The following is a 26,896-nucleotide window of genomic DNA, read 5'->3' on the forward strand; positions in this document are numbered from 1 at the left end:
AATAACCAGGGGAGGGCTGCTGATAATAACCAGGGAGGGGGCTGCTGATAATAACCAGGGGGAGGCTGCTGATAATAACCAGGGGGGCTGCTGATAATAACCAGGGGGGCTGCTGATAATAACCAGGGGGGGCTGCTGATAATAACCAGGGGAGGCTGCTGATAATAACCAGGGGAGGGCTGCTGATAATAACCAGGGGAGGGCTGCTGATAATAACCAGGGGGGCTGATAATAACCAGGGGTAGAGCTGCTGATAATAACCAGGGGAGGGCTGCTGATAATAACCAGGGGAGGGCTGCTGATAATAACCAGGGGGGCTGATAATAACCAGGGGTAGAGCTGCTGATAATAACCAGGGGGAGGGCTGCTGATAATAACCATGGGGAGGGCTGCTGATAATAACCAGGGGGAGGGCTGCTGATAATAACCAGGGGGGGCACTTCACACCCTGTCATAAATTACAGAAGGAGACTTTATCTCCCCCTCCAGTATTTGACTCAAGGAATGTTCTTTGTTTCACAGACAGTTTTCCCACCAAAGCTCTAACGGTCAAATGTGAATACCGGAACAATAATTCTAACATAAGAATGTGGGGTATTGTCAGTGGGGAGCTAAAGTCATACTGGGTTTTATTTTGTGATGTCATTAAAAAGGTTATCAAGGAAATACTGTAACTTGAAAAGTATTTACACTACAGGTATGAAGTCTCCATCCTTAACGTTGTGCCTATAATATGAACAATTCTGACATTACTTTTTAAAGATAGGAATGTGATTTTAGGAGGTATAAGAGAATCTATCTCTTATAAATTGTGTCACGCCCCGAAAAGGTGTCAGACTGACGAGGTGAAGAAATAAACTCAGAAGAATCTCAAATATAAAATATATTTTGATGTGTTTAACACTTTTTTGGTTACTACATGATTCCATATGTGTTATTTCCTTGTTTTGATGTCTTCACTATTATTCTACAATGTAGAAAATATTCAAAATAAAGAAAAACCTTTGAATGAGTAGGTTTGTCCAAACTTTTGACTGGTACTAATTAATTAATTAATTGATTATATTTTTATTATATATGTATGTATTATTTTATTATATATTTATATATGTTTATATTATGCATGCTAACATATTTGGCAATAATTAGATCCAGCGTTTTACCATTGCACCATTTGAAGTCACTTTCACTGTGGTTCGGAAGTGTGATAGAGTTCACAGCAGCTGATGTCTCATCATGATTATCAATTTTCAACATTGTCAATGAGCGTCATCATCTTTCCTTTGTGGTACCTCAAACTGTCGTGACTACCAGCTGAGATAAACTTTCAGGGGCTGATTTCACTCCTGGCGCAGACTTTGTCTGGACAGTGTTTTAACATCAACCTACTCTGAGCTGGGAAGCTGTTGTTGTGGTTTTAAAGCAGGTTTTAACAGGATTCCTAGAGCCTTTTCTGAGATGGTTTGTGAGACTCAAGAGTAGAATATTTTTTAAATAACATCAATCAAAGCCAAGATGCTGAGATTGTTTACAGTCACTGTGGCTAAATAGTGAAGTTACACTGAGACGTTATGGTGACGTTGGAACCCGTCTGATTGAGTTGACATCATTCTGAGGTCAATAATGTCCTGTAACGGTCAGCCAGTTATTTATGAGTCGCCAAGGCACCACAGGGCTGCCATGGTGCCTGGGAACCAGTCCACTCCCACTGGGCAATTTTTGTTGTTGAATCAACGTTGTTTCCACGTCATTTCAACAACAACTAAATCTATGTGATGACGTAAACGTGGAAAACTGATAGGATTTTCAAAAAATGGATCGAAAACTGTGGACACAAGGGCAAAATCTCTCTCTCTGTATCTCTCCCTCCCTCTCTGTCTCACTCTCTCTCCTCTCTCCCTCCCTCTCTGTCTCACTCTCTCTCCTCTCTCCCTCCCTCTCCCCTCTCTCCTCTCTGTCTCTCTCTCCTCTCTCTGTATCTCTCCCTCGCCTCTCTCTGTCTCTGTCTCTCTCTCCTCTCTCTCCCATTCTCTCTCTCTCCTCTCTCCCGTTCTCTCTCTCTCCTCTCTCCCGTTCACTCTCTCTCCTCTCTCCCTCTCTCTCCCGTTCTCTCTCTCTCTCTCTCCCGTTCTCTCTCTCTCCCTCTCTCCCGTTCTCTCCGTCTCTCTCGCCTCTCTCCCGTTCTCTCTGTCTCTCTCTCCCTCTCTCCCATTTCTCTCTCTCCTCTCTCCCGTTCTCTCTCTCTCCTCTCTCCCGTTCACTCTCTCTCCTCTCTCCCGTTCTCTCTCTCTCCTCTCTCGCCTCTCTCCCGTTCTCTCTGTCTCTCTCCTCTCTCCCGTTCTCTCTCCTCCCTCCCTCTCTCTCTCCCTCTCTCTCCCTCCCCCTCCCCCTCTCTCTCTCCCGTTTTCTCTGTCTCTCTGTCTCCCCTCATGTTTTTGTTGGACCACAGCCGTTGTCTTGTTTATAAATGCAACATTAAAGAGGAAGGGTGCACCCCCATTGTCCCAAATGGCAACCTATTCCCTATATAGTCCTTTTGGGCTCTGGTCTAAAGTAGTGCTCTAGATAGGGAATATGGTGAGGGCTCTGGTCTAAAGTAGTGCTCTAGATAGGGAATACGGTGAGGGCCCTGGTCTAAAGTAGTGCACTAGATAGGGAATATGGTGAGGGCCCTGGTCTAAAGTAGTGCACTAGATAGGGAATACGGTGAGGGCCCTGGTCTAAAGTAGTGCACTAGATAGGGAATATGGTGAGGGCCCTGGTCAAAGTAGTGCTCTAGATAGGGAATATGGTGCCATTTGGGACATATGGTTTCAAAACACATCTTCCTGTCAACAGTTAGTAGACAGTAGAGACACATGATTTTGTACAGTATGAGTCACATCTGCTGTGTAAATCTAAGAGATGTCGCAATTCTTCAGTGAACAACTGGAAAATACTTGATAAATATAGTGTATGTGATTCTTTATTAACCTGCATAGAGCTAATCAGAACCGAACTGTTCTCTTTACAGTTCTGGATGTCCTAACAGTATGTAAATAAAATGGGTAATCCCTCTTAACAGAAACTATCGATGCCAAATGCTATTCCCTATATAGTGCACTACTTTTGACCAGGGCCCTCACCATATTCCCTATATAGTGCACTACTTTTGACCAAGGCCCAAAGGGCCAGAACCTAAAATGAACGCCTGCCGCCTTCCAAATGTGTGTAGTAGGTCTTGGCATTGGCTTCTACAGTGTGGGCGTTTCATACAATAGTCAAGTCAAGTATGGCCACATGTACGCGTTGTGATTTATAGGTAAATAAATGCTGCAGTAGCTGTTTTCTCACTATTTGTGTCGTTTTGTTTCATGCTGGTAACGAACAAAGAATGTGAATCCTAACGTTATAGATATCCCGCATCGCGCAGCAACACTGTGAGTTACGTGTTGAAAGACTCGTTTTTAGAAGCAATGCGTGCAAGCATAAAAGTTGGTCTAATTTACTCGAAACTCTACTTAAGTGAGACTTTGTCCCTGTGTTTCTATTTACATAGTCTTCTTCATAAACTAGGTTGCTGTTCGCCGTTTAGGTTTCCTTCCACTGCTAGAGAAGAGATAATGTCGCACACTTGAGGATGACACAGTCAATCTGCGAGGTAACCTTAAAGGGGCAGCTGAGCATGTTCCTCTGGGATATTTTGGTTAAAACACTAAGGTACATAATATTCAACTACATTGAGAAAAATACCACATTACTTCTTACTAGTAATACATTTATTGTATTAGAAACATTACTAAGCATGCTCATCTGTTTTTTTGTATTTCTTTGTGTAATTATATATTTTGGCTGGTAAAAAGACGGCTGGTATATATCTTATATCTAACTGCCCCAGTGGCTGGTATATGTCTTATATCTAACTGCCCCAGTGGCTGGTATATATCTTATATCTAACTGCCCCAGTGGCTGGTATATATCTTATATCTAACTGCCCCAGTGGCTGGTATATATCGTATATCTAACTGCCCCAGTGGCTGGTATATATCTTATATCTAACTGCCCCAGTGGCTGGTATATATCTTATATCTAACTGCCCCAGTGGCTGGTATATGTCTTATATCTAACTGCCCCAGTGGCTGGTATATATCTTATATCTAACTGCCCCAGTGGCTGGTATATATGTTTTAATCTAACTGCCCCAGTGGCTGGTACATATTTTTTAATCTAACTACCCCAGTGGCTGGTATACTAAACAGTTTGTTTGAGGCTGTGCATAGGGCCCTTTTATAGTAGTGCACATGCATACACACATGATAACATACACACTATACACACACATACACATGGATTATGTGTTGTAGATATGTAGAGTAGGGGCCTGAGGGCACACACTTAATGTGTTGATAAATATGTTGTGAATGTATTGTAATGTTTTTTAAAATTGTATAACAGACTTAATTTTGCCGGACCCCAGGAAGAGTAGCTGCTGCCTTGGCAGGAACTAATGGGGATCCATAATAAACCCCAGGAAGAGTAGCTGCTGCCTTGGCAGGAACTCATGGGGATCCATAATAAACCCCAGGAAGAGTAGCTGCTGCCTTGGCAGGAACTAATGGGGATCCATAATAAACCCCAGGAAGAGTAGCTGCTGCCTTGGCAGGAACTAATGGGGATCCATAATAAACCCCAGGAAGAGTAGCTGCTGCCTTGGCAGGAACTAATGGGGATCCATAATAAACCCCAGGAAGAGTAGCTGCTGCCTTGGCAGGAACTAATGGGGATCCATAATAAACCCCAGGAAGAGAAGCTGCTGCCTTGGCAGGAACTAATGGGGATCCATAATAAACCCAGGAAGAGTAGTTGCTGCCTTGGCAGGAACTAATGGGGATCCATAATAAACCCCAGGAAGAGTAGCTGCTGCCTTGGCAGGAACTAATGAGGATCCATAATAAACCCCAGGAAGAGTAGCTGCTGCCTTGGCAGAAACTAATGGGGATCCATAATAAACCCCAGGAAGAGTAGCTGCTGCCATGGCAGGAACTAATGGGGATCCATAATAAACCCCAGGAAGAGTAGCTGCTGCCTTGGCAGGAACTCATGGGGATCCATAATAAACCCCAGGAAGAGTAGCTGCTGCCTTGGCAGGAACTAATGGGGATCCATAATAAACCCCAGGAAGAGTAGCTGCTGCCTTGGCAGGAACTAATGGGGATCCATAATAAACCCCAGGAAGAGTAGCTGCTGCCTTGGCAGGAACTAATGGGGATCCATAATAAACCCCAGGAAGAGTAGCTGCTGCCTTGGCAGGAACTAATGGGGATCCATAATAAACCCCAGGAAGAGAAGCTGCTGCCGTGGCAGGAACTAATGGGGATCCATAATAAACCCAGGAAGAGTAGTTGCTGCCTTGGCAGGAACTAATGGGGATCCATAATAAACCCCAGGAAGAGTAGCTGCTGCCTTGGCAGGAACTAATGAGGATCCATAATAAACCCCAGGAAGAGTAGCTGCTGCCTTGGCAGAAACTAATGGGGATCCATAATAAACCCCAGGAAGAGTAGCTGCTGCCATGGCAGGAACTAATGGGGATCCAAAATAAACCCCAGGAAGAGTAGTTGCTGCCTTGGCAGGAACTAATGGGGATCCATAACAAACCCCAGGAAGAGTAGCTGCTGTCTTGGCAGGAACTAATGGGGATCCATAATAAACCCCAAGAAGAGTAGCTGCTGCCTTGGCAGAAACTAATGGGGATCCATAATAAACCCCAGGAAGAGTAGCTGCTGCCATGGCAGGAACTAATGGGGATCCATAATAAACCCCAGGAAGAGTAGCTGCTGCCTTGGCAGGAACTAACGGGGACCCATAATAAACCCCAAGAAGAGTAGCTGCTGCCTTGGCAGGAACTAACGGGGATCCATAATAAATACAATTACAAAAAATACGAAGGGAAGAAAGTGCCAATTGGTAGGGAGACCTTGAGTGTCTATACGAGCGCAGGAAAATGAATGACCAGGGCCTCATTCCTGCTGTCTGTCGTCTGAGCAATGAACGTTTCTGAGACAGTAAACATTTACTGACCGAGTCAAAGGTCATTTAAACTGACCTGTAGACCATGACTGTCCTGACATTCACATGCCCCTGTCGTCCTGTGACACGAAAATATACCAACCGTAACAAACCCTGCTCCTGCTAGCGTTCTGTACTCTCTGGACAGCCCAAAGCACTCTGGGTTGGAGAGAGACCCTCCCACTAACACAGTCCCCTGGTCCGAGTTCCCCTGCTCCTGGTCATGCCTCTGGAACTCATCTGGCCGGTTTCCCGGACACATTAAGTCTAGTCTTGGAGAGCAGCTTAGACTGAGTCAGTACAGAACCCTGAAAGCAAAGTAGGTTCTATGTAATAAATGTTCTACTGCAACCACAATAGAACCGGAATCACACAAACAGAGAGACATAAGAGCACAACAAATACATGTTTGGTTGGCTTTGTGAAACAAAATATTATCTTCATGATAATAAAGCCATCCGATCTGGGGCGGCTCCGAGTTCAGTCAGTCAGTAGTGGGAAGCTCCAGTCCCAGGGTAGTTCAGTCAGTCAGTGGTTGGAAGCTCCAGTCCCAGGGTAGTTCAGTCAGTCAGTGGTTGGAAGCTTCAGTCCCAGGGGAGTTCAGTCAGTCAGTGGTTGGAAGCTCCAGTCCCAGAGGAGTTCAGTCAGTCAGTGGTTGGAAGCTCCAGTCCCAGGGTAGTTCAGTCAGTGGTTGGAAGCTCCAGTCCCAGAGGAGTTCAGTCAGTCAGTGGTTGGAAGCTCCAGTCCCAGAGGAGTTCAGTCAGTCAGTGGTTGGAAGCTCCAGTCCCAGGGGAGTTCAGTCAGTGGTTGGAAGCTCCAGTCCCAGGGGTTCAGTCAGTCAGTGGTTGGAAGCTCCAGTCCCAGGGGTTCAGTCAGTGGTTGGAAGCTCCAGTCCCAGGGTAGTTCAGTCAGTGGTTGGAAGCTCCAGTCCCAGGGGAGTTCAGTCAGTGGTTGGAAGCTCCAGTCCCAGGGGAGTTCAGTCAGTGGTTGGAAGCTCCAGTCCCAGAGGAGTTCAGTCAGTCAGTGGTTGGAAGCTCCAGTCCCAGAGGAGTTCAGTCAGTCAGTGGTTGGAAGCTCCAGTCCCAGAGGAGTTCAGTCAGTGGTTGGAAGCTCCAGTCCCAGGGGAGTTCAGTCAGTCAGTGGTTGGAAGCTCCAGTCCCAGAGGAGTTCAGTCAGTGGTTGGAAGCTCCAGTCCCAGGGGAGTTCAGTCAGTCAGTGGTTGGAAGCTCCAGTCCCAGGGAGTTCAGTCAGTCAGTGGTTGGGAGCTCCAGTCCCAGGGGAGTTCAGTCAGTCAGTGGTTGGAAGCTCCAGTCCCAGGGGAGTTCAGTCAGTCAGTGGTTGGAAGCTCCAGTCCCAGGGGAGTTCAGTCAGTGGTTGGAAGCTCCAGTCCCAGAGGAGTTCAGTCAGTCAGTGGTTGGAAGCTCCAGTCCCAGGGGAGTTCAGTCAGTCAGTGGTTGGAAGCTCCAGTCCCAGGGGTTCAGTCAGTCAGTGGTGGGAAGCTCCAGTCCCAGAGGAGTTCAGTCAGTGGTTGGAAGCTCCAGTCCCAGAGGAGTTCAGTCAGTGGTTGGAAGCTCCAGTCCCAGAGGAGTTCAGTCAGTCAGTGGTTGGAAGCTCCAGTCCCAGGGGTTCAGTCAGTCAGTGGTGGGAAGCTCCAGTCCCAGAGGAGTTCAGTCAGTGTTTGGAAGCTCCAGTCCCAGGGGAGTTCAGTCAGTGGTGGGAAGCTCCAGTCCCAGAGGAGTTCAGTCAGTGGTTGGAAGCTCCAGTCCCAGAGGAGTTCAGTCAGTCAGTGGTTGGAAGCTCCAGTCCCAGAGGAGTTCAGTCAGTGGTTGGAAGCTCCAGTCCCAGAGGAGTTCAGTCAGTCAGTGGTTGGAAGCTCCAGTCCCAGGGGAGTTCAGTCAGTCAGTGGTTGGAAGCTCCAGTCCCAGGGGAGTTCAGTCAGTGGTGGGAAGCTCCAGTCCCAGGGGTTCAGTCAGTCAGTGGTGGGAAGCTCCAGTCCAGGGTTAAAGGTACAGTAGCCTGCGTCAGCTGACTACGTAGCGTACAGCGTAATGAACCAGGGAATGGATTGCCCTCTTCCTCTCTCCCCACTTCTCTTCTCTCTCTAAACTCAAAGTCCAGCACAGCCTACTGTACTGTAACTGTAGCTTCCTGCCCACAGACCCAGCCTCCAGCCTGTTGCCTGATAAACACCTCATTCTCCACACAGATCATGTGCCTCAGCGTTCAGCCACTGGCTCGGCTCTCCTCTCCCTGCTGCAGGAAGTCTAGCTTGTTATTCTTTATACCCCCTCCTCCACCTCTCCTCTTCTCCTCCATTCGCCCTCCATTCTTTTCTTTCCTCTTAGAGCCTGACACCCCCATTCACTCACACATTTCTCTCTGCGCATTCGCTCTCTGCCTCCTGCTCTGTTAGGCGAAAGAGAGAGAGCTGTGTCTGTGTTGTCGTGCTGTAGCCCAGGCTGAAAGAGAGAGACAGAGGACGGCTCGTGAGAGGAGGAACCGTCACTACAGTGCACCGAAGGAGAGGAAGAGAAGGAAGAAAGAAGAGGAGGAAAGGAGAGGCCCCCACTGTACCTAGGAGATCCAGGGGCAGCCAAGTGAGAACCAGCCAGGGAGGGAAGAAGAGGCCCCCACTGTACCTAGGAGATCCAGGGAAAACCCTGGTAAAACCAGCCAGGGAGAGAAGGAGAGGCCCCCACTGTACCTAGGAGATCCAGGGGCAACCAAGTGAGAACCAGCCAGACCAGGTGGTCATGGAGGCCCAGGTGAGGGATCTATCCCTCCTGTCTCCCCTGGGTACCAACGAGTCCCTACCACCCCCCACCTTGACCCCGGCTGTACCCCCTTATGTGAAGCTAGGTCTCACTGTGGTCTACACTGTCTTCTACTCCCTGCTGTTCCTCTTCATCTATCTACAGCTGTGGATGGTGCTGCGCTACAAACACAAGAGGTTCAGCTACCAGACAGTGTTTCTCTTCCTGTGTCTGCTGTGGGCTGCGTTGAGGGCCGTCCTCTTCTCCTTCTACTTCAGAAACTTTGTGACAGCCAACACACTGGGACCATTCACCTTCTGGCTGCTCTACTGTTACCCTGTATGCCTGCAGTTCTTCACCCTCAGCCTTATGAACCTCTATTTCGCACAGGTGAGTTTAGCACAGTTGAGTCAGTACACCCTGTCTCTGTGTGGATCCTGCCTCTGTTTTAGCACAGGTGAATGTAGTCCATGTGAAATAGCTAGCTAGTTAACTATGGCGCACTGGTAGCAAATCTATCGATATCGTGCAGTGACGTCAACTGTGACTCAAGAATGGGTGGCGAGTGTTGTTGTGTGCCGACGGTCTCTGTTTTCAGCCCAGCTCTGGGCAGACAGGAAGCAACACTGTTACAAGTGGAGCAGATCCACATGTATGAGACCAGTCAAGTTGTAGGTTGTTGAGGCCAGAGATGAGACCATAGCTGTGTTCCAAAACCCATACCAACATACTGTATACGGCATACTATATACTATTAGCAGTGGCGACCCACAGTTTTGCATGTTATTTTGGCATTAATACGTGTCACATATCAGTTTGCAAACAATGTAAAAAAAATCATCAACATAATTGAGTCAATAAAGCCACCTGCAGACTTGGTCTCTTCTTTGCTTTCCTGACTGAGGCAGCTCCAAAATGCAGGTGTTTCAGCCTAGCTCAGTGCTTTCCTGACTGAGGGAGCTCCAAAATGCAGGTGTTTCAGCCTAGCTCAGTGCTTTCCTGACTGAGGCAGCTCCAAAATGCAGGTGTTTCAGCCTAGCTCAGTGCTTTCCTGACTGAGGCAGCTCCAAAATGCAGGTGTTTCAGCCTAGCTCAGTGCTTTCCTGACTGAGGCAGCTCCAAAATGCAGGTGTTTCAGCCTAGCTCAGTGCTTTCCTGACTGAGGCAGCTCCAAAATGCAGGTGTTTCAGCCTAGCTCAGTGCTTTCCTGACTGAGGCAGCTCCAAAATGCAGGTGTTTCAGCCTATCTCAGTGCTTTCCTGACTGAGGCAGCTCCAAAATGCAGGTGTTTCAGCCTAGCTCAGTGCTTTCCTGACTGAGGCAGCTCCAAAATGCAGGTGTTTCAGCCTAGCTCAGTGCTTTCCTGACTGAGGCAGCTCCAAAATGCAGGTGTTTCAGCCTAGCTCAGTGCTTTCCTGACTGAGGCAGCTCCTAAATGCAGGTGTTTCAGCCTAGCTCAGTGCTTTCCTGACTGAGGCAGCTCCAAAATGCAGGTGTTTCAGCCTAGCTCAGTGCTTTCCTGACTGAAGCAGCTCCAAAATGCAGGTGTTTCAGCCTAGCTCAGTGCTTTCCTGACTGAGGCAGCTCCAAAATGCAGGTGTTTCAGCCTAGATCTGCTTTCTGTGGTGGTGGGACAGCCAGTGGAAAATACTGAGCGTAGGGGTTGGTAATGTTCTCTAGTTGCGCTGTGATTGGCTCAGCGTTCTGTCACTCATGGGGACACCATGTCACCGCAAAATCTAAGGGTAGAACTCAAAAATTCAAGCCCCTTGGGTGCTGCCATAGAGTTGCATTAGACGTGCCCATCCACGGAGGCTCAAGGTCATTGGCCACAGATAAATTTACATCAAATCACGTTATATCTACAGCAGCTTTGATTGGACTGATCATGTCAACACCATAATTTCAAAATCTTAGCTAGTAAGCTAGCAGTCATCATCATGAATCAAGTCGACAATCTGCTGGAAAATCCTTGTCATATGAAGATAAATAATTAAGAGAAATTATAGATAAAACGTATTGGTGCTCATCAACTGTTGGACATAAACATTACACAACAAGTTGGAAATCGCAACAATGAGTGGTTTGGAAGGAATCAGTGGCTTACTGCAAGCATTGCAAAGCAATTACTAGCCTGCTATTCAGTGGAGTGGGTGTGTGGTCCCAAGTCTGGGTTTAAGGGTATCTTTTCCAAGGTTAAAGAAGATAAACATTCAACATTGGCCTTGCTGTCAATCCAGCATGACTTCTGCCGTGTCCAAAACAACTGGAAACTCAGAACTGGAAAATAAGACTTCAGTGAGTTCAAGTCAACTGGGAACTTTGAAAGAAAAACAGCTCCGACTGGGAAAATTCATTTTGAACAGTCATCCAACTCGGAATTCCAAGTAGGGGACTCAAGCCTCTTTCTAGAGTGCTGACCTTAAGATCACTGAAGTTATGATTCGACCTTGTTTTCTTCAGAGTTCCCAGTTGTCTTGAAAGCACCATAAATCCGGAGAATGACAGACTTTGACAACAAAGTTTGATTACAAAATTTGCCCACAAAGGACCGCCGCGCCATCTTCCTGTACAAAGTGAGTCCAAACATGTATTGTAAGCTGCTCCATAAATGTGGTAATATGCCAGGGGTATATGTATACTGTCTGTAGCTAAGAAAGTAATACTAAGTGTATGTTGTGTAGTAAGCCCATGTGCCTCACCCTCATAATTTGGTCACTTTTCCCCCCATAATTTTGCCTACTGTTCTGACTTGGTGGTGCACACGTAGCCTATAGCCTGTTTTAGAGAAATGTAATCATTGAATATTGTAAGAGCTTTCATTGTCTGTTTATATGCCCCCTTTATTTATCCTATGGTTCTGACTTGGTGTACAGGAAGAATACTGTAAGAACGGCCCAGGTTCTGAATTCTGTTCGCTGTATATTTCAAAAGTGCTGAACAAATAGTTAAATTGACTACGTCCATCCTAGCTCGATCATTAATGTCTTAATTAAAATTACGTATTGCCTCTTATCCGCTTGTCGTCCCCTTATGCCATAGTTTGTACATCTCAATTGTCATTAGAAACAACATTTGTTGAAGTAAGTCAGCCATATCAACTATGTTTTTTTGAAGGCAGTAAATGAGGCTGAATGAACTGTTTCGCTGCCAGACAAGGCTCCGCTGATAGTGTAGCAGTGGTAAGGTGTTTGGACTGCTGTTGGGACAGCTTTATGTAGGCCCTAACAGTTTGTGGGCACCGTTTGTCACCGTTATAGTGCAATGAATGTTTTGTGTAGTGTTGTGTTGTGTAGTGTTGTGTTGTTTAGTGTTGTGTTGTGTAGTGTTGTGTTGTGTTGTTTAGTGTTGTGTTGTTTAGTGTTGTGTTGTTTAGTGTTGTGTAGTGTTGTGTTGTTTAGTGTTGTGTTGTGTTGTTTAGTGTTGTGTAGTGTTGTGTTGTTTAGTGTTGTGTTGTGTAGTGTTGTGTTGTGTAGTGTTGTGTTGTTTAGTGTTGTGTAGTGTTGTGTTGTGTAGTGTTGTGTTGTGTTGTGTAGTGTTGTGTTGTTTAGTGTTGTGTTGTGTAGTGTTGTGTTGTGTAGTGTTGTTTAGTGTTGTGTTGAGTAGTGTTGTGTTGTTTAGTGTTGTGTTGTTTAGTGTTGTGTTGTGTAGTGTTGTGTTGTTTAGTGTTGTGTAGTGTTGTGTTGTTTAGTATTGTGTTGTGTAGTGTTGTGTAGTGTTGTGTTGTGTAGTGTTGTGTTGTGTTGTTTAGTGTTGTGTAGTGTTGTGTTGTTTAGTGTTGTGTAGTGTTGTGTTGTTTAGTATTGTGTTGTGTAGTGTTGTGTAGTGTTGTGTTGTGTAGTGTTGTGTTGTGTTGTTTAGTGTTGTGTAGTGTTGTGTTGTTTAGTGTTGTGTAGTGTTGTGTTGTTTAGTGTTGTGTAGTGTTGTGTTGTTTAGTATTGTGTTGTGTAGTGTTGTGTAGTGTTGTGTTGTGTAGTGTTGTGTTGTGTTGTTTAGTGTTGTGTAGTGTTGTGTTGTTTAGTGTTGTGTTGTGTTCTGTGTGTTGTGTTGTGTAGTGTTGTGTTGTTTAGTGTTGTGTTGTGTAGTGTTGTGTTGTTTAGTGTTGTGTAGTGTTGTGTTGTTTAGTGTTGTGTTGTTTAGTGTTGTGTTGTTGTAGTGTTTGTGTTGTTTAGTGTTGTGTTGTTTAGTGTTGTGTAGTGTTGTGTTGTGTAGTGTTGTGTTGTTTAGTGTTGTGTAGTGTTGTGTTGTTTAGTGTTGTGTAGTATTGTGTTGTTAGTGTTGTGTTGTGTAGTGTTGTGTAGTGTTGTGTTGTGTAGTGTTGTGTTGTGTAGTGTTGTGTAGTGCTGTTTAGTGTTGTGTTGTGTAGTGTTGTGTAGTGTTGTTTAGTGTTGTGTTGTTTAGTGTTGTGTAGTGTTGTTTAGTGTTGTGTAGTGTTGTGTTGTTTAGTGTTGTGTTGTTTAGTGTTGTGTAGTGTTGTTTGTGTAGTGTTGTGTTGTGTTGTGTAGTGTTGTGTTGTTTAGTGTTGTGTTGTGTGTTGTGTTGTGTAGTGTTGTGTTGTGTAGTGTTGTGTAGTGTTGTGTTGTGTAGTGTTGTGTTGTGTAGTGTTGTTTAGTGTTGTGTAGTGTTGTGTTGTGTAGTGTTTAGTGTTGTTTGTGTTGTGTTGTTTAGTGTTGTGTAGTGTTGTTTAGTGTTGTGTAGTGTTGTGTTGTTTGTGTTGTGTTGTTTAGTGTTGTGTAGTGTTGTTTGTTAGTGTTGTGTTGTGTTGTGTAGTGTTGTGTTGTTTAGTATTGTGTTGTGTTGTGTAGTGTTGTGTAGTGTTGTGTTGTGTAGTGTTGTGTTGTGTTGTGTTGTTTAGTGTTGTGTAGTGTTGTGTTGTTTAGTGTTGTGTAGTGTTGTGTTGTTTAGTGTTGTTTAGTGTTGTGTAGTGTTGTGTTGTTTAGTGTTGTTTAGTGTTGTGTTGTGTTGTGTAGTGTTGTGTTGTGTTGTGTAGTGTTGTGTTGTTTAGTGTTGTGTTGTGTAGTGTTGTGTTGTGTTTAGTGTAGTGTTGTGTAGTGTTGTGTAGTGTTGTGTTGTTGTGTGTTTGTGTTGTGTAGTGTTGTTTAGTGTAGTGTTGTGTTGTGTTGTGTAGTGTTGTGTTGTTTAGTGTTGTTTAGTGTTGTGTAGTGTTGTGTTGTTTAGTGTTGTGTTGTGTTGTGTTATGTAGTGTTGTGTTGTGTAGTGTTGTGTTGTTTAGTGTTGTGTTGTGTAGTGTTGTGTTGTTTAGTGTTGTGTAGTGTTGTGTTGTGTTGTGTTGTGTAGTGTTGTGTTGTTTAGTGTTGTGTTGTGTAGTGTTGTGTTGTGTAGTGTTGTTTAGTGTTGTGTTGTGTAGTGTTGTGTTGTTTAGTGTTGTGTTGTTTAGTGTTGTGTTGTGTAGTGTTGTGTTGTTTAGTGTTGTGTAGTGTTGTGTTGTTTAGTATTGTGTTGTGTAGTGTTGTTTAGTGTTGTGTTGTGTAGTGTTGTGTTGTTTAGTGTTGTGTAGTGTTGTGTAGTGTTGTGTTGTTTAGTATTGTGTTGTGTAGTGTTGTGTAGTGTTGTGTTGTGTAGTGTTGTGTTGTTTAGTGTTGTGTAGTGTTGTGTTGTTTAGTGTTGTGTAGTGTTTTGTAGTGTAGTGTTGTTTAGTGTTGTGTTGTGTAGTGTTGTGTTGTTTAGTGTTGTGTAGTGTTGTGTTGTGTTGTTTAGTGTTGTGTAGTGTTGTGTAGTGTTGTGTTGTTTAGTATTGTGTTGTGTAGTGTTGTGTAGTGTTGTGTTGTGTAGTGTTGTGTTGTTTAGTGTTGTGTAGTGTTGTGTTGTTTAGCGTTGTGTAGTGTTGTGTAGTGTAGTGTTGTTTAGTGTTGTGTTGTGTAGTGTTGTGTTGTTTAGTGTTGTGTAGTGTTGTGTTGTTTAGTGTTGTGTAGTGTTGTGTAGTGTAGTGTTGTTTAGTGTTGTGTTGTGTAGTGTTGTGTTGTTTAGTGTTGTGTTGTTTAGTGTTGTGTTGTTTAGTGTTGTGTTGTGTAGTGTTGTTTAGTGTTCTGTTGTTTAGTGTTGTGTTGTTTAGTGTTGTGTTGTTTAGTGTTGTGTTCTGTAGTGTTGTGTTGTGTAGTGTTGTGTTGTTTAGTGTTGTGTTGTGTAGTGTTGTGTTGTTTAGTGTTGTGTAGTGTTGTGTTGTTTAGTGTTGTGTTGTTTAGTGTTGTGTAGTGTTGTTTAGTGTTGTGTTGTGTTGTATTGTGTTGTGTAGTGTTGTGTAGTGTTGTGTTGTGTAGTGTTGTGTAGTGTTGTGTTGTGTAGTGTTGTGTAGTGTTGTTTAGTGTTGTGTTGTTTAGTGTTGTGTAGTGTTGTTTAGTGTTGTGTAGTGTTGTGTTGTTTAGTGTTGTGTAGTGTTGTTTAGTGTAGTGTTGTGTTGTGTTGTGTAGTGTTGTGTTGTTTAGTGTTGTTTAGTGTTGTGTAGTGTTGTGTTTAGTGTTGTTTAGTGTTGTTTAGTGTTGTGTTGTGTTGTGTAGTGTTGTGTTGTGTAGTGTTGTTTAGTGTTGTGTTGTGTAGTGTTGTGTTGTGTTGTTTGTGTAGTGTTGTGTAGTGTTGTGTAGTGTAGTGTTGTGTAGTGTTGTGTTGTTTAGTGTTGTGTTGTGTAGTGTTGTGTAGTGTTGTGTTTTTTAGTGTTGTGTAGTGTTGTGTAGTGTTGTGTTGTTTAGTGTTGTTTAGTGTTGTGTAGTGTTGTGTTGTTTAGTGTTGTGTTGTGTAGTGTTGTGTTGTGTTGTGTTGTTTAGTGTTGTGTTGTGTTGTGTAGTGTTGTGTTGTGTTGTGTAGTGTTGTGTTGTGTTGTTTAGTGTTGTGTTGTGTAGTGTTGTGTTGTGTAGTGTTGTGTAGTGTAGTGTTGTGTTGTGTAGTGTTGTTTAGTGTTGTTTAGTGTTGTGTTGTTTAGTGTTGTGTTGTGTAGTGTTGTGTTGTTTGTGTGTTGTGTAGTGTTGTGTTGTGTAGTGTTGTGTAGTGTAGTGTAGTGTTGTGTAGTGTTGTGTTGTTTAGTGTTGTGTTGTGTTGTGTAGTGTTGTGTTGTGTAGTGTTGTGTTGTTTAGTGTTGTGTTGTGTTGTGTTGTGTAGTGTTGTGTAGTGTTGTGTTGTTTAGTGTTGTGTAGTGTTGTGTTGTTTAGTGTTGTGTAGTGTTGTGTTGTTTAGTGTTGTGTTGTGTAGTGTTGTGTTGTGTTGTTTAGTGTTGTGTTTGTGTAGTGTTGTGTAGTGTTGTGTAGTGTTGTGTAGTTAGTGTTGTGTTGTGTTGTGTTGTGTAGTGTTGTGTTGTGTAGTGTTGTGTTGTTTAGTGTTGTGTTGTGTTGTGTTGTGTAGTGTTGTGTAGTGTTGTGTTGTGTGGTGTAGTGTTGTGTAGTGTAGTGTTGTGTTGTGTAGTGTTGTGTTGTTTAGTGTTGTTTGTGTTGTGTAGTGTTGTGTTGTGTAGTGTTGTGTTGTGTGTGTAGTGTTGTGTTGTGTTGTTTAGTGTTGTGTTGTGTAGTGTTGTGTTGTTTAGTGTTGTGTTGTTTAGTGTTGTGTTGTGTAGTGTTGTGTGTTGTTGTGTTGTGTTGTGTTGTGTTGTGTTGTGTTGTTTAGTGTTGTGTAGTGTTGTGTTGTTTAGTGTTGTGTTGTGTTGTGTTGTGTTGTGTTGTGTAGTGTTGTTGTGTAGTGTTGTGTAGTGTAGTGTTGTGTAGTCTTGTGTTGTTTAGTGTTGTGTAGTGTTGTGTTGTTTAGTGTTGTTTAGTGTTGTGTAGTGTTGTTTAGTGTTGTGTTGTGTAGTGTTGTGTTGTGTAGTGTTGTGTTGTGTAGTGTTGTGTAGTGTTGTGTTGTGTTGTTTAGTGTTGTGTTGTTTAGTGTTGTGTAGTGTTTAGTGTTGTCTAGTGTTGTGTTGTTTAGTGTTGTGTTGTGTTGTTTAGTTTTGTTTAGTGTTGTTTAGTGTTGTGTTGTTTAGTGTTGTGTTGTGTTGTTTAGTGTTGTGTTGTGTAGTGTTGTGTAGTGTTGTGTTTTTAGTGTTGTGTAGTGTTGTGTTGTGTAGTGTTGTGTTGTGTTGTTTAGTGTTGTGTAGTGTTGTGTTGTTTAGTGTTTGTGTAGTGTTGTGTTGTTTAGTGTTGTGTTGTGTAGTGTTGTGTAGTGTTGTGTTGTGTAGTGTTGTGTTGTGTTGTTTAGTGTTGTGTAGTGTTGTGTTGTTTAGTGTTGTGTAGTGTTGTGTTGTTTAGTGTTGTGTAGTGTTGTGTTGTTTAGTATTGTGTGTGTAGTGTTGTGTAGTGTTGTGTTGTGTAGTGTTGTGTTGTGTTGTTTAGTGTTGTGTAGTGTTGTGTTGTTTAGTGTAGTGTTGTGTTCTGTAGTGTTGTGTTGTGTAGTGTTGTGTTGTTTAGTGTTGTGTTGTTTAGTGTTGTGTTGTTTAGTGTTGTGTAGTGTTGTGTTGTTTAGTGTTGTGTTGTTTAGTGTTGTGTAGTGTTGTGTTGTTTAGTGTTGTTTAGTGTTGTGTTGTTTAGTGTTTGTGTAGTGTTGTGTTGTGTAGTGTTGTGTTGTTTAGTGTTGTGTAGTGTTGTGTTGTTTAGTGTTGTGTAGTATTGTGTTGTGTAGTGTTGTGTTGTGTAGTGTTGTGTAGTGTTGTGTTGTGTAGTGTTGTGTTGTGTAGTGTTGTTAGTGTTGTTTAGTGTTGTGTTGTGTAGTGTTGTGTAGTGTTGTTTAGTGTTGTGTTGTTTAGTGTTGTGTAGTGTTGTTTAGTGTTGTGTAGTGTTGTGTTGTTTAGTGTTGTGTTGTGTTGTTTAGTGTTGTGTAGTGTTGTTTAGTGTAGTGTTGTGTTGTGTTGTGTAGTGTTGTGTTGTTTAGTGTTGTGTAGTGTTGTGTTGTTTAGTATTGTGTTGTGTTGTGTAGTGTTGTGTAGTGTTGTGTTGTGTAGTGTTGTGTTGTGTTGTTTAGTGTTGTGTAGTGTTGTGTTGTTTAGTGTTGTGTAGTGTTGTGTTGTTTAGTGTTGTTTAGTGTTGTGTAGTGTTGTGTTGTTTAGTGTTGTTTAGTGTTGTGTTGTGTTGTGTAGTGTTGTGTTGTGTTGTGTAGTGTTGTGTTGTTTAGTGTTGTGTTGTGTAGTGTTGTGTTGTGTTGTTTAGTGTAGTGTTGTGTAGTGTTGTGTAGTGTTGTGTAGTGTTGTGTTGTTTAGTGTTGTGTAGTGTGTTGTTTAGTGTAGTGTTGTGTTGTGTTGTGTAGTGTTGTGTTGTTTAGTGTTGTTTAGTGTTGTGTAGTGTTGTGTTGTTTAGTGTTGTGTTGTGTTGTGTTATGTAGTGTTGTGTTGTGTAGTGTTGTGTTGTTTAGTGTTGTGTTGTGTAGTGTTGTGTTGTTTAGTGTTGTGTAGTGTTGTGTTGTGTTGTGTTGTTAGTGTTGTGTTGTTTAGTGTTGTGTTGTTTAGTGTTGTGTTGTGTAGTGTTGTTTAGTGTTGTGTTGTGTAGTGTTGTGTTGTTTAGTGTTGTGTTGTTTAGTGTTGTGTTGTGTAGTGTTGTGTTGTTTAGTGTTGTGTAGTGTTGTGTTGTTTAGTATTGTGTTGTGTAGTGTTGTTTAGTGTTGTGTTGTGTAGTGTTGTGTTGTTTAGTGTTTGTGTAGTGTTGTGTAGTGTTGTGTTGTTTAGTATTGTGTTGTGTAGTGTTGTGTAGTGTTGTGTTGTGTAGTGTTGTGTTGTTTAGTGTTGTGTAGTGTTGTGTTGTTTAGTGTTGTGTAGTGTTGTGTAGTGTAGTGTTGTTTAGTGTTGTGTTGTGTAGTGTTGTGTTGTTTAGTGTTGTGTAGTGTTGTGTTGTTTAGTGTTGTGTAGTGTTTTTAGTGTAGTGTTGTTTAGTGTTGTGTTGTGTAGTGTTGTGTTGTTTAGTGTTGTGTAGTGTTGTGTTGTGTTGTGTAGTGTTGTGTTGTTTAGTGTTGTTTAGTGTTGTGTAGTGTTGTGTTGTTTAGTGTTGTGTTGTGTTGTGTTATGTAGTGTTGTGTTGTGTAGTGTTGTGTTGTTTAGTGTTGTGTTGTGTAGTGTTGTGTTGTTTAGTGTTGTGTAGTGTTGTGTTGTGTTGTGTTGTGTAGTGTTGTGTTGTTTAGTGTTGTGTTGTTAGTGTTGTGTTGTTAGTGTTGTTTAGTGTTGTGTTGTGTAGTGTTGTGTTGTTTAGTGTTGTGTTGTTTAGTGTTGTGTTGTGTAGTGTTGTGTTGTTTAGTGTTGTGTAGTGTTGTGTTGTTTAGTATTGTGTTGTGTAGTGTTGTTTAGTGTTGTGTTGTGTAGTGTTGTGTTGTTTAGTGTTGTGTAGTGTTGTGTAGTGTTGTGTTGTTTAGTATTGTGTTGTGTAGTGTTGTGTAGTGTTGTGTTGTGTAGTGTTGTGTTGTTTAGTGTTGTGTAGTGTTGTGTTGTTTAGTGTTGTGTAGTGTTGTGTAGTGTAGTGTTGTTTAGTGTTGTGTTGTGTAGTGTTGTGTTGTTTAGTGTTGTGTAGTGTTGTGTTGTGTTGTTTAGTGTTGTGTAGTGTTGTGTAGTGTTGTGTTGTTTAGTATTGTGTTGTGTAGTGTTGTGTAGTGTTGTGTTGTGTAGTGTTGTGTTGTTTAGTGTTGTGTAGTGTTGTGTTGTTTAGCGTTGTGTAGTGTTGTGTAGTGTAGTGTTGTTTAGTGTTGTGTTGTGTTGTTTAGTGTTGTGTAGTGTTGTGTTGTTTAGTGTTGTGTAGTGTTGTGTAGTGTAGTGTTGTTTAGTGTTGTGTTGTGTTGTGTAGTGTTGTGTTGTTTAGTGTTGTGTTGTTTAGTGTTGTGTTGTTTAGTGTTGTGTTTGTGTAGTGTTGTTTAGTGTTCTGTTGTTTAGTGTTTGTTGTTTAGTGTTGTGTTGTTTAGTGTTGTGTTCTGTAGTGTTGTGTTGTGTAGTGCTGTGTTGTTTAGTGTTGTGTTGTGTAGTGTTGTGTTGTTTAGTGTTGTGTAGTGTTTGTGTTGTTTGTGTTGTGTTGTTTAGTGTTGTGTAGTGTTGTTTAGTGTTGTGTTGTGTTGTATGTGTGTTGTGTAGTGTTGTGTAGTGTTGTGTTGTGTAGTGTTGTGTAGTGTTGTGTTGTGTAGTGTTGTGTAGTGTTGTTTAGTGTTGTGTTGTTTAGTGTTGTGTAGTGTTGTTTAGTGTTGTGTAGTGTTGTGTTGTTTAGTGTTGTGTAGTGTTGTTTAGTGTAGTGTTGTGTTGTGTTGTGTAGTGTTGTGTTGTTTAGTGTTGTTTAGTGTTGTGTAGTGTTGTGTTTGTGTTGTTTAGTGTTGTTTAGTGTTGTGTTGTGTTGTGTAGTGTTGTGTTGTGTAGTGTTGTTTGTGTTGTGTTGTGTAGTGTTGTGTTGTGTTGTTTAGTGTAGTGTTGTGTAGTGTTGTGTGTGTAGTGTTGTAGTGTTGTGTTGTTTAGTGTTGTGTTGTGTAGTGTTGTGTAGTGTTGTGTTTTTAGTGTTGTGTAGTGTTGTGTAGTGTTGTGTTGTTTAGTGTTGTTTAGTGTTGTGTAGTGTTTGTGTTGTTTAGTGTTGTGTTGTGTAGTGTTGTGTTGTGTTGTGTTGTTTAGTGTTGTGTTGTGTTGTGTAGTGTTGTGTTGTGTTGTGTAGTGTTGTGTTGTGTTGTTTAGTGTTGTGTTGTGTAGTGTTGTGTTGTTAGTGTTGTGTAGTGTAGTGTTGTGTTGTGTAGTGTTGTTTAGTGTTGTTTAGTGTTGTGTTGTTTAGTGTTGTTTAGTGTTGTGTTGTGTAGTGTTGTGTAGTGTAGTGTTGTGTTGTGTAGTGTTGTTTAGTGTTGTTTAGTGTTGTGTTGTTTAGTGTTGTTTAGTGTTGTGTTGTGTAGTGTTGTGTTGTTAGTGTTGTGTTGTTTAGTGTTGTGTTGTGTTGTTTAGTGTTGTGTTGTGTTGTGTTGTGTAGTGTTGTGTAGTGTTGTGTTGTTTAGTGTTGTGTAGTGTTGTGTTGTTTAGTGTTGTGTAGTGTTGTGTTGTTTAGTGTTGTGTTGTGTAGTGTTGTGTTGTGTTGTTTAGTGTTGTGTTGTGTAGTGTTGTGTGTGTTGTGTAGTGTTGTGTAGTGTAGTGTTGTGTTGTGTTGTGTTGTGTGTTAGTGTTGTGTTGTGTAGTGTTGTGTTTGTTTAGTGTTGTGTTGTGTTGTGTTGTGTAGTGTTGTGTAGTGTTGTGTTGTGTGGTGTAGTGTTGTGTAGTGTAGTGTTGTGTTGTGTAGTGTTGTGTTGTTTAGTGTTGTTTAGTGTTGTGTAGTGTTGTGTTGTGTAGTGTTGTGTTGTGTTGTGTAGTGTTGTGTTGTGTTGTTTAGTGTTGTGTTGTGTTGTGTTGTGTAGTGTTGTGTTGTGTTGTGTTGTTTAGTGTTGTGTTGTGTTGTGTAGTGTTGTGTTGTGTAGTGTTGTGTAGTGTTGTGTTGTGTAGTGTTGTGTTGTGTAGTGTTGTGTTGTTTAGTTTTGTTTAGTGTTGTTTAGTGTTGTGTTGTTTAGTGTTGTGTTGTGTTGTTTAGTGTTGTGTTGTGTAGTGTTGTGTAGTGTTGTGTTGTGTTTAGTGTTGTGTTGTGTAGTGTTGTGTAGTGTTGTGTTGTTTAGTGTTGTGTAGTGTTGTGTTGTGTAGTGTTGTGTTGTGTAGTGTTGTGTTGTTTAGTTTTGTTTAGTGTTGTGTAGTGTTGTGTAGTGTTGTGTTGTGTAGTGTTGTGTTGTTTAGTGTTGTTTAGTGTTGTGTTGTGTAGTGTTGTGTTGTTTAGTGTTGTGTTGTTTAGTGTTGTGTTGTGTAGTGTTGTGTAGTGTTGTGTTGTGTTGTGTAGTGTTGTGTTGTGTTGTTTAGTGTTGTGTAGTGTTGTGTTGTGTAGTGTTGTGTTGTGTAGTGTTGTGTTGTGTTGTGTAGTGTTGTGTAGTGTAGTGTTGTGTAGTGTAGTGTTGTGTAGTCTTGTGTTGTTTAGTGTTGTGTAGTGTTGTGTTGTTTAGTGTTGTTTAGTGTTGTGTAGTGTTGTTTAGTGTTGTGTTGTTAGTGTTGTGTTGTGTAGTGTTGTGTTGTGTAGTGTTGTGTAGTGTTGTGTTGTGTTGTTTAGTGTTGTGTTGTTTAGTGTTGTGTAGTGTTTAGTGTTGTCTAGTGTTGTGTTGTTTAGTGTTGTGTTGTGTTGTTTAGTTTTGTTTAGTGTTGTTTAGTGTTGTGTTGTTTAGTGTTGTGTTGTGTTGTTTAGTGTTGTGTTGTGTAGTGTTGTGTAGTGTTGTGTTTTTTAGTGTTGTGTAGTGTTGTGTAGTGTTGTGTTGTTTAGTGTTGTTTAGTGTTGTGTAGTGTTGTGTTGTTGTGTTGTGTAGTGTTGTGTTGTGTTGTGTAGTGTTGTGTAGTGTAGTGTTGTGTTGTGTAGTGTTGTTTAGTGTTGTTTAGTGTTGTGTTGTTTAGTGTTGTTTAGTGTTGTGTTGTGTAGTGTTGTGTTGTGTAGTGTTGTGTTGTTTAGTGTTGTTTAGTGTTGTGTTGTGTAGTGTTGTGTAGTGTAGTGTAGTGTTGTGTAGTGTTGTGTTGTTTAGTGTTGTGTTGTGTTGTGTAGTGTTGTGTTGTGTAGTGTTGTGTTGTGTAGTGTTGTGTTGTTTAGTGTTGTGTTGTGTTGTGTTGTGTAGTGTTGTGTAGTGTTGTGTTGTTTAGTGTTGTGTAGTGTTGTGTTGTTTAGTGTTGTGTAGTGTTGTGTTGTTTAGTGTTGTGTTGTGTAGTGTTGTGTTGTGTTGTTTAGTGTTGTGTTGTGTAGTGTTGTGTAGTGTTGTGTAGTGTTGTGTGTTGTGTTGTGTAGTGTTGTGTTGTGTTGTGTTGTGTAGTGTTGTGTTGTGTAGTGTTGTGTTGTTTGTGTTGTGTTGTGTTGTGTTGTTGTGTAGTGTTGTGTAGTGTTGTGTTGTGTGGTGTAGTGTTGTGTAGTGTAGTGTTGTGTTGTGTAGTGTTGTGTTGTTTGTGTTGTGTTGTTTTAGTGTTGTGTAGTGTTGTGTTGTGTAGTGTTGTGTTGTGTTGTGTAGTGTTGTGTTGTGTTAGTGTTTAGTGTTGTGTTAGTGTTGTGTGTTTGTGTGTTGTGTTGTGTGTTGTGTTGTGTTGTGTTGTTTGTGTTGTGTTGTGTAGTGTTGTGTTGTGTTGTGTTAGTGTTGTGTTGTGTAGTGTTGTGTAGTGTTGTGTTGTGTAGTGTTGTGTTGTGTAGTGTTGTGTTGTTTAGTTTTGTTTAGTGTTGTTTAGTGTTGTGTTGTTTAGTGTTGTGTTGTTTGTTTAGTGTTGTGTTGTGTAGTGTTGTGTAGTGTTGTGTTGTGTTTAGTGTTGTGTTGTGTAGTGTTGTGTAGTGTTGTGTTGTTTAGTGTTGTGTAGTGTTGTGTTGTGTAGTGTTGTGTTGTGTAGTGTTGTGTTGTTTAGTTTTGTTTAGTGTTGTGTAGTGTTGTGTAGTGTTGTGTTGTGTAGTGTTGTGTTGTTTAGTGTTGTTTAGTGTTGTGTTGTGTAGTGTTGTGTTGTTTAGTGTTGTGTTGTTTAGTGTTGTGTTGTGTAGTGTTGTGTAGTGTTGTGTTGTGTTGTGTAGTGTTGTGTTGTGTTGTTTAGTGTTGTGTAGTGTTGTGTTGTGTAGTGTTGTGTTGTGTAGTGTTGTGTTGTGTTGTGTAGTGTTGTGTAGTGTAGTGTTGTGTAGTGTAGTGTTGTGTAGTCTTGTGTTGTTTAGTGTTGTGTAGTGTTGTGTTGTTTAGTGTTGTTTAGTGTTGTGTAGTGTTGTTTAGTGTTGTGTTGTGTAGTGTTGTGTTGTGTAGTGTTGTGTTGTGTAGTGTTGTGTAGTGTTGTGTTGTGTTGTTTAGTGTTGTGTTGTTTAGTGTTGTGTAGTGTTTAGTGTTGTCTAGTGTTGTGTTGTTTAGTGTTGTGTTGTGTTGTTTAGTTTTGTTTAGTGTTGTTTAGTGTTGTGTTGTTTAGTGTTGTGTTGTGTTGTTTAGTGTTGTGTTGTGTAGTGTTGTGTAGTGTTGTGTTGTGTTGTTTAGTGTTGTGTTGTGTTGTGTAGTTTAGTGTTGTGTAGTGTTGTGTAGTGTTGTGTTGTGTAGTGTTGTGTTGTTTAGTTTTGTTTAGTGTTGTGTTGTTTAGTGTTGTGTTGTGTAGTGTTGTGTTGTGTAGTGTTGTGTAGTGTTGTGTTGTGTAGTGTTGTGTTGTTTAGTGTTGTTTAGTGTTGTGTAGTGTTGTGTTGTGTAGTGTTGTGTTGTGTTGTGTAGTGTTGTGTTGTGTAGTGTTGTGTTGTTTAGTGTTGTGTAGTGTTGTGTAGTGTTGTGTTGTTTAGTGTTGTGTAGTGTTGTGTTGTGTAGTGTTGTGTTGTGTAGTGTTGTGTTGTTTAGTTTAGTGTTGTTTAGTGTTGTGTTGTTTAGTGTTGTATTGTGTTGTTTAGTGTTGTGTTGTGTAGTGTTGTGTAGTGTTGTGTTGTGTTGTTTAGTGTTTGTGTTGTGTTGTGTAGTGTTGTGTTGTTTAGTGTTGTGTAGTGTTGTGTAGTGTTGTGTTGTTTAGTTTTGTTTAGTGTTGTGTAGTGTTGTGTAGTGTTGTGTAGTGTTGTGTAGTTTAGTGTTGTGTTTGTAGTGTTGTGTAGTGTTGTGTTGTGTTGTTTAGTGTTGTGTTGTGTAGTGTTGTGTAGTGTTGTGTTGTTTAGTGTTGTGTTGTGTTGTTTAGTGTTGTGTAGTGTTGTGTTGTGTAGTGTTGTGTTGTTTAGTTTTGTTTAGTGTTGTTTAGTGTTGTGTTGTTTAGTGTTGTGTTGTGTAGTGTTGTGTTGTGTGTATTGTTGTGTAGTGTAGTGTTGTGTAGTGTTGTGTTGTTTAGTGTTGTGTAGTGTAGTGTTGTGTAGTGTTGTGTTGTTTAGTTTTGTTGTTTAGTGTTGTGTAGTGTTGTGTAGTGTTGTAGTGTTGTGTTGTGTAGTGTTGTGTTGTGTAGTGTTGTGTTGTTTTGTTTAGTGTTGTTTAGTGTTGTGTAGTGTTGTGTTGTGTTGTGTTGTGTAGTGTTGTGTTGTGTAGTGTTGTGTTGTTTAGTGTTGTGTTGTGTAGTGTTGTGTAGTGTTGTGTTGTTTAGTGTTGTGTAGTGTTGTGTTGTGTTGTGTAGTGTTAGTGTTGTGTAGTGTTGTGTTGTGTTGTTTAGTGTTGTGTTGTGTAGTGTTGTGTTGTTTAGTGTTGTGTAGTGTTGTGTTGTGTAGTGTTGTGTTGTGTAGTGTTGTGTTGTTTAGTTTTGTTTAGTGTTGTGTAGTGTTGTTGTGTAGTGTTGTGTTGTGTAGTGTTGTGTAGTTTAGTGTTGTGTTTTGTAGTGTTGTGTAGTGTTGTTTAGTGTTGTGTTGTGTAGTGTTGTGTAGTGTTGTGTTGTTTAGTGTTGTGTTGTGTTGTGTAGTGTTGTGTTGTGTTGTGTAGTGTTGTTTAGTGTTGTGTTGTTTAGTGTTGTGTAGTGTTGTGTTGTGTAGTGTTGTGTTGTTTAGTTTTGTTTAGTTTTGTTTAGTGTTGTGTAGTGTTGTGTAGTGTTGTGTAGTTTAGTGTTGTGTTTTGTAGTGTTGTGTAGTGTTGTGTTGTTTAGTGTTGTGTTGTGTAGTGTTGTGTAGTGTTGTGTTGTTTAGTGTTGTGTTGTGTTGTGTAGTGTTGTGTAGTGTTGTGTTTTGTTTAGTGTTGTGTAGTGTTGTGTTGTGTAGTGTTGTGTTGTTTAGTGTTGTGTAGTGTTGTGTTGTGTAGTGTTGTGTTGTGTAGTGTTGTGTTGTGTAGTGTTGTGTTGTGTAGTGTTGTGTAGTGGTGTGTTGTGTCGTGTAGTGTTGTGTTGTTTAGTGTTGTGTAGTGTTGTGTTGTGTAGTGTTGTGTTGTGTTGTGTAGTGTTGTGTTGTGTTGTGTAGTGTTGTGTAGTGTTGTGTGGTGTAGTGTTGTGTTGTGTAGTGTTGTGTTGTGTTGTGTTGTGTAGTGTTGTGTTGTTTAGTGTGTGTTGTTGTGTTGTGTAGTGTTGTGTTGTGTAGTGTTGTGTTGTGTAGTGTTGTGTAGTGTTGTGTAGTGTTGTGTAGTGGCTTTGCATAGAAATAAAAATAAACTGTTTGCCTCACCAAGATCTAAAATCCTCCCCTGACTATTAGTTCATTTTAGTATACTGTAAATGAACGGTATTCTTTCAGCTGAGCGTACTAGCTTCACCTGTCTACCTGAAGTTGATGCTGTTGCTATGCAACCTCTTGCTAGCTTGATAGCATAACAAATGACTAGCTAGACATGTTACGACCATGGGTATGTTTGTAAATTCACTCTGGATTGCCAGAATGCGCTCTGGGCGTTTGTAAATTCAAAGGCGTTGTCAGATTGCCCTTAGGTAAATTCAGAGTGTTCAGAGCCACACTGGACGCTCTGGCCGAGGAGTAGGGTTGATCTGAGCATTCTGACCTCACAATGGCAGTCAAGCAAACTGGCTACCCAGTTTAACCTGCTAACTGGCTAACCTGCTAACTATTTCCAGACATAAATGAGAGAACACTTCACTCTGACCATTTTACTCGCCCTAGCAGAGCTGGCTAGGCTGTTTTCATGTTATCCAGAGCATTGGTGACTGTAACTGTAATGCTGGCAAGAATTGAATTAATATTTTTTGCAGACCTTTACTGACACCGGTGTTGAGCGTTCATGAATTCATCAGTTATTCTGCGCTCTGGCACTCAGACAAGAGTGCTCTGAAATCAGAGTAGAATTTACAAACGCACCCGAATGTCCATTGAGAACGCACAACAACTATACCACTTAGCTAAGAATGACGTAAATAATCATGTCAATAAACGTTGGGTAGTTAGTTAGATATCCTATAGTTAATATACTGGCAAGTTCGATGTATTAGTAGACAACTAGCGTTAGGGATCTAGCTAACATACCAGTAATATACATACTGATTACTGCTGTAATGATATGCTTTGCGGTTCATAAGGACAGCAGTAGCTAACAAACTGTCAGCCAACAACATAATGTGTAACTTATTTGAAAAGTCATTACAGTATTACATTACTCAACATTTTGTTAACATTTGTCATAATTAGCTCTCGTTGCATATTTTCCGCTATTTTCTTCAAATCTGAAAATGTTGTGAAGCCACACCCATTTTCTGAAGAATTGCATTATGGGCCATAAAAGCAAGGAAATGTGTCCAATGC

The 26,896-nt window shown here is 41.4% G+C and overlaps 1 protein-coding gene across 1 annotated transcript in view; it reads left to right on the plus strand.

The window, feature by feature from the left end:
- Positions 1 to 8,258: 8,258 nt before the first annotated feature.
- gpr137ba (G protein-coupled receptor 137Ba) overlaps positions 8,259 to 26,896 on the plus strand; it is a 45,771-nt gene continuing 27,133 nt past the window's right edge. Inside the window, exon 1 of the mRNA XM_042305700.1 lies at positions 8,259 to 9,191. Coding sequence (XP_042161634.1) covers positions 8,802 to 9,191 — 390 coding nt within the window. The 5' untranslated portion in view covers positions 8,259 to 8,801. The remainder of the gene's footprint in view (positions 9,192 to 26,896) is intronic.

Source organism: Oncorhynchus tshawytscha, linkage group LG24 (assembly GCF_018296145.1).
Source record: "Oncorhynchus tshawytscha isolate Ot180627B linkage group LG24, Otsh_v2.0, whole genome shotgun sequence".
Classification (NCBI taxonomy): Eukaryota; Metazoa; Chordata; class Actinopteri; order Salmoniformes; family Salmonidae; genus Oncorhynchus; species Oncorhynchus tshawytscha.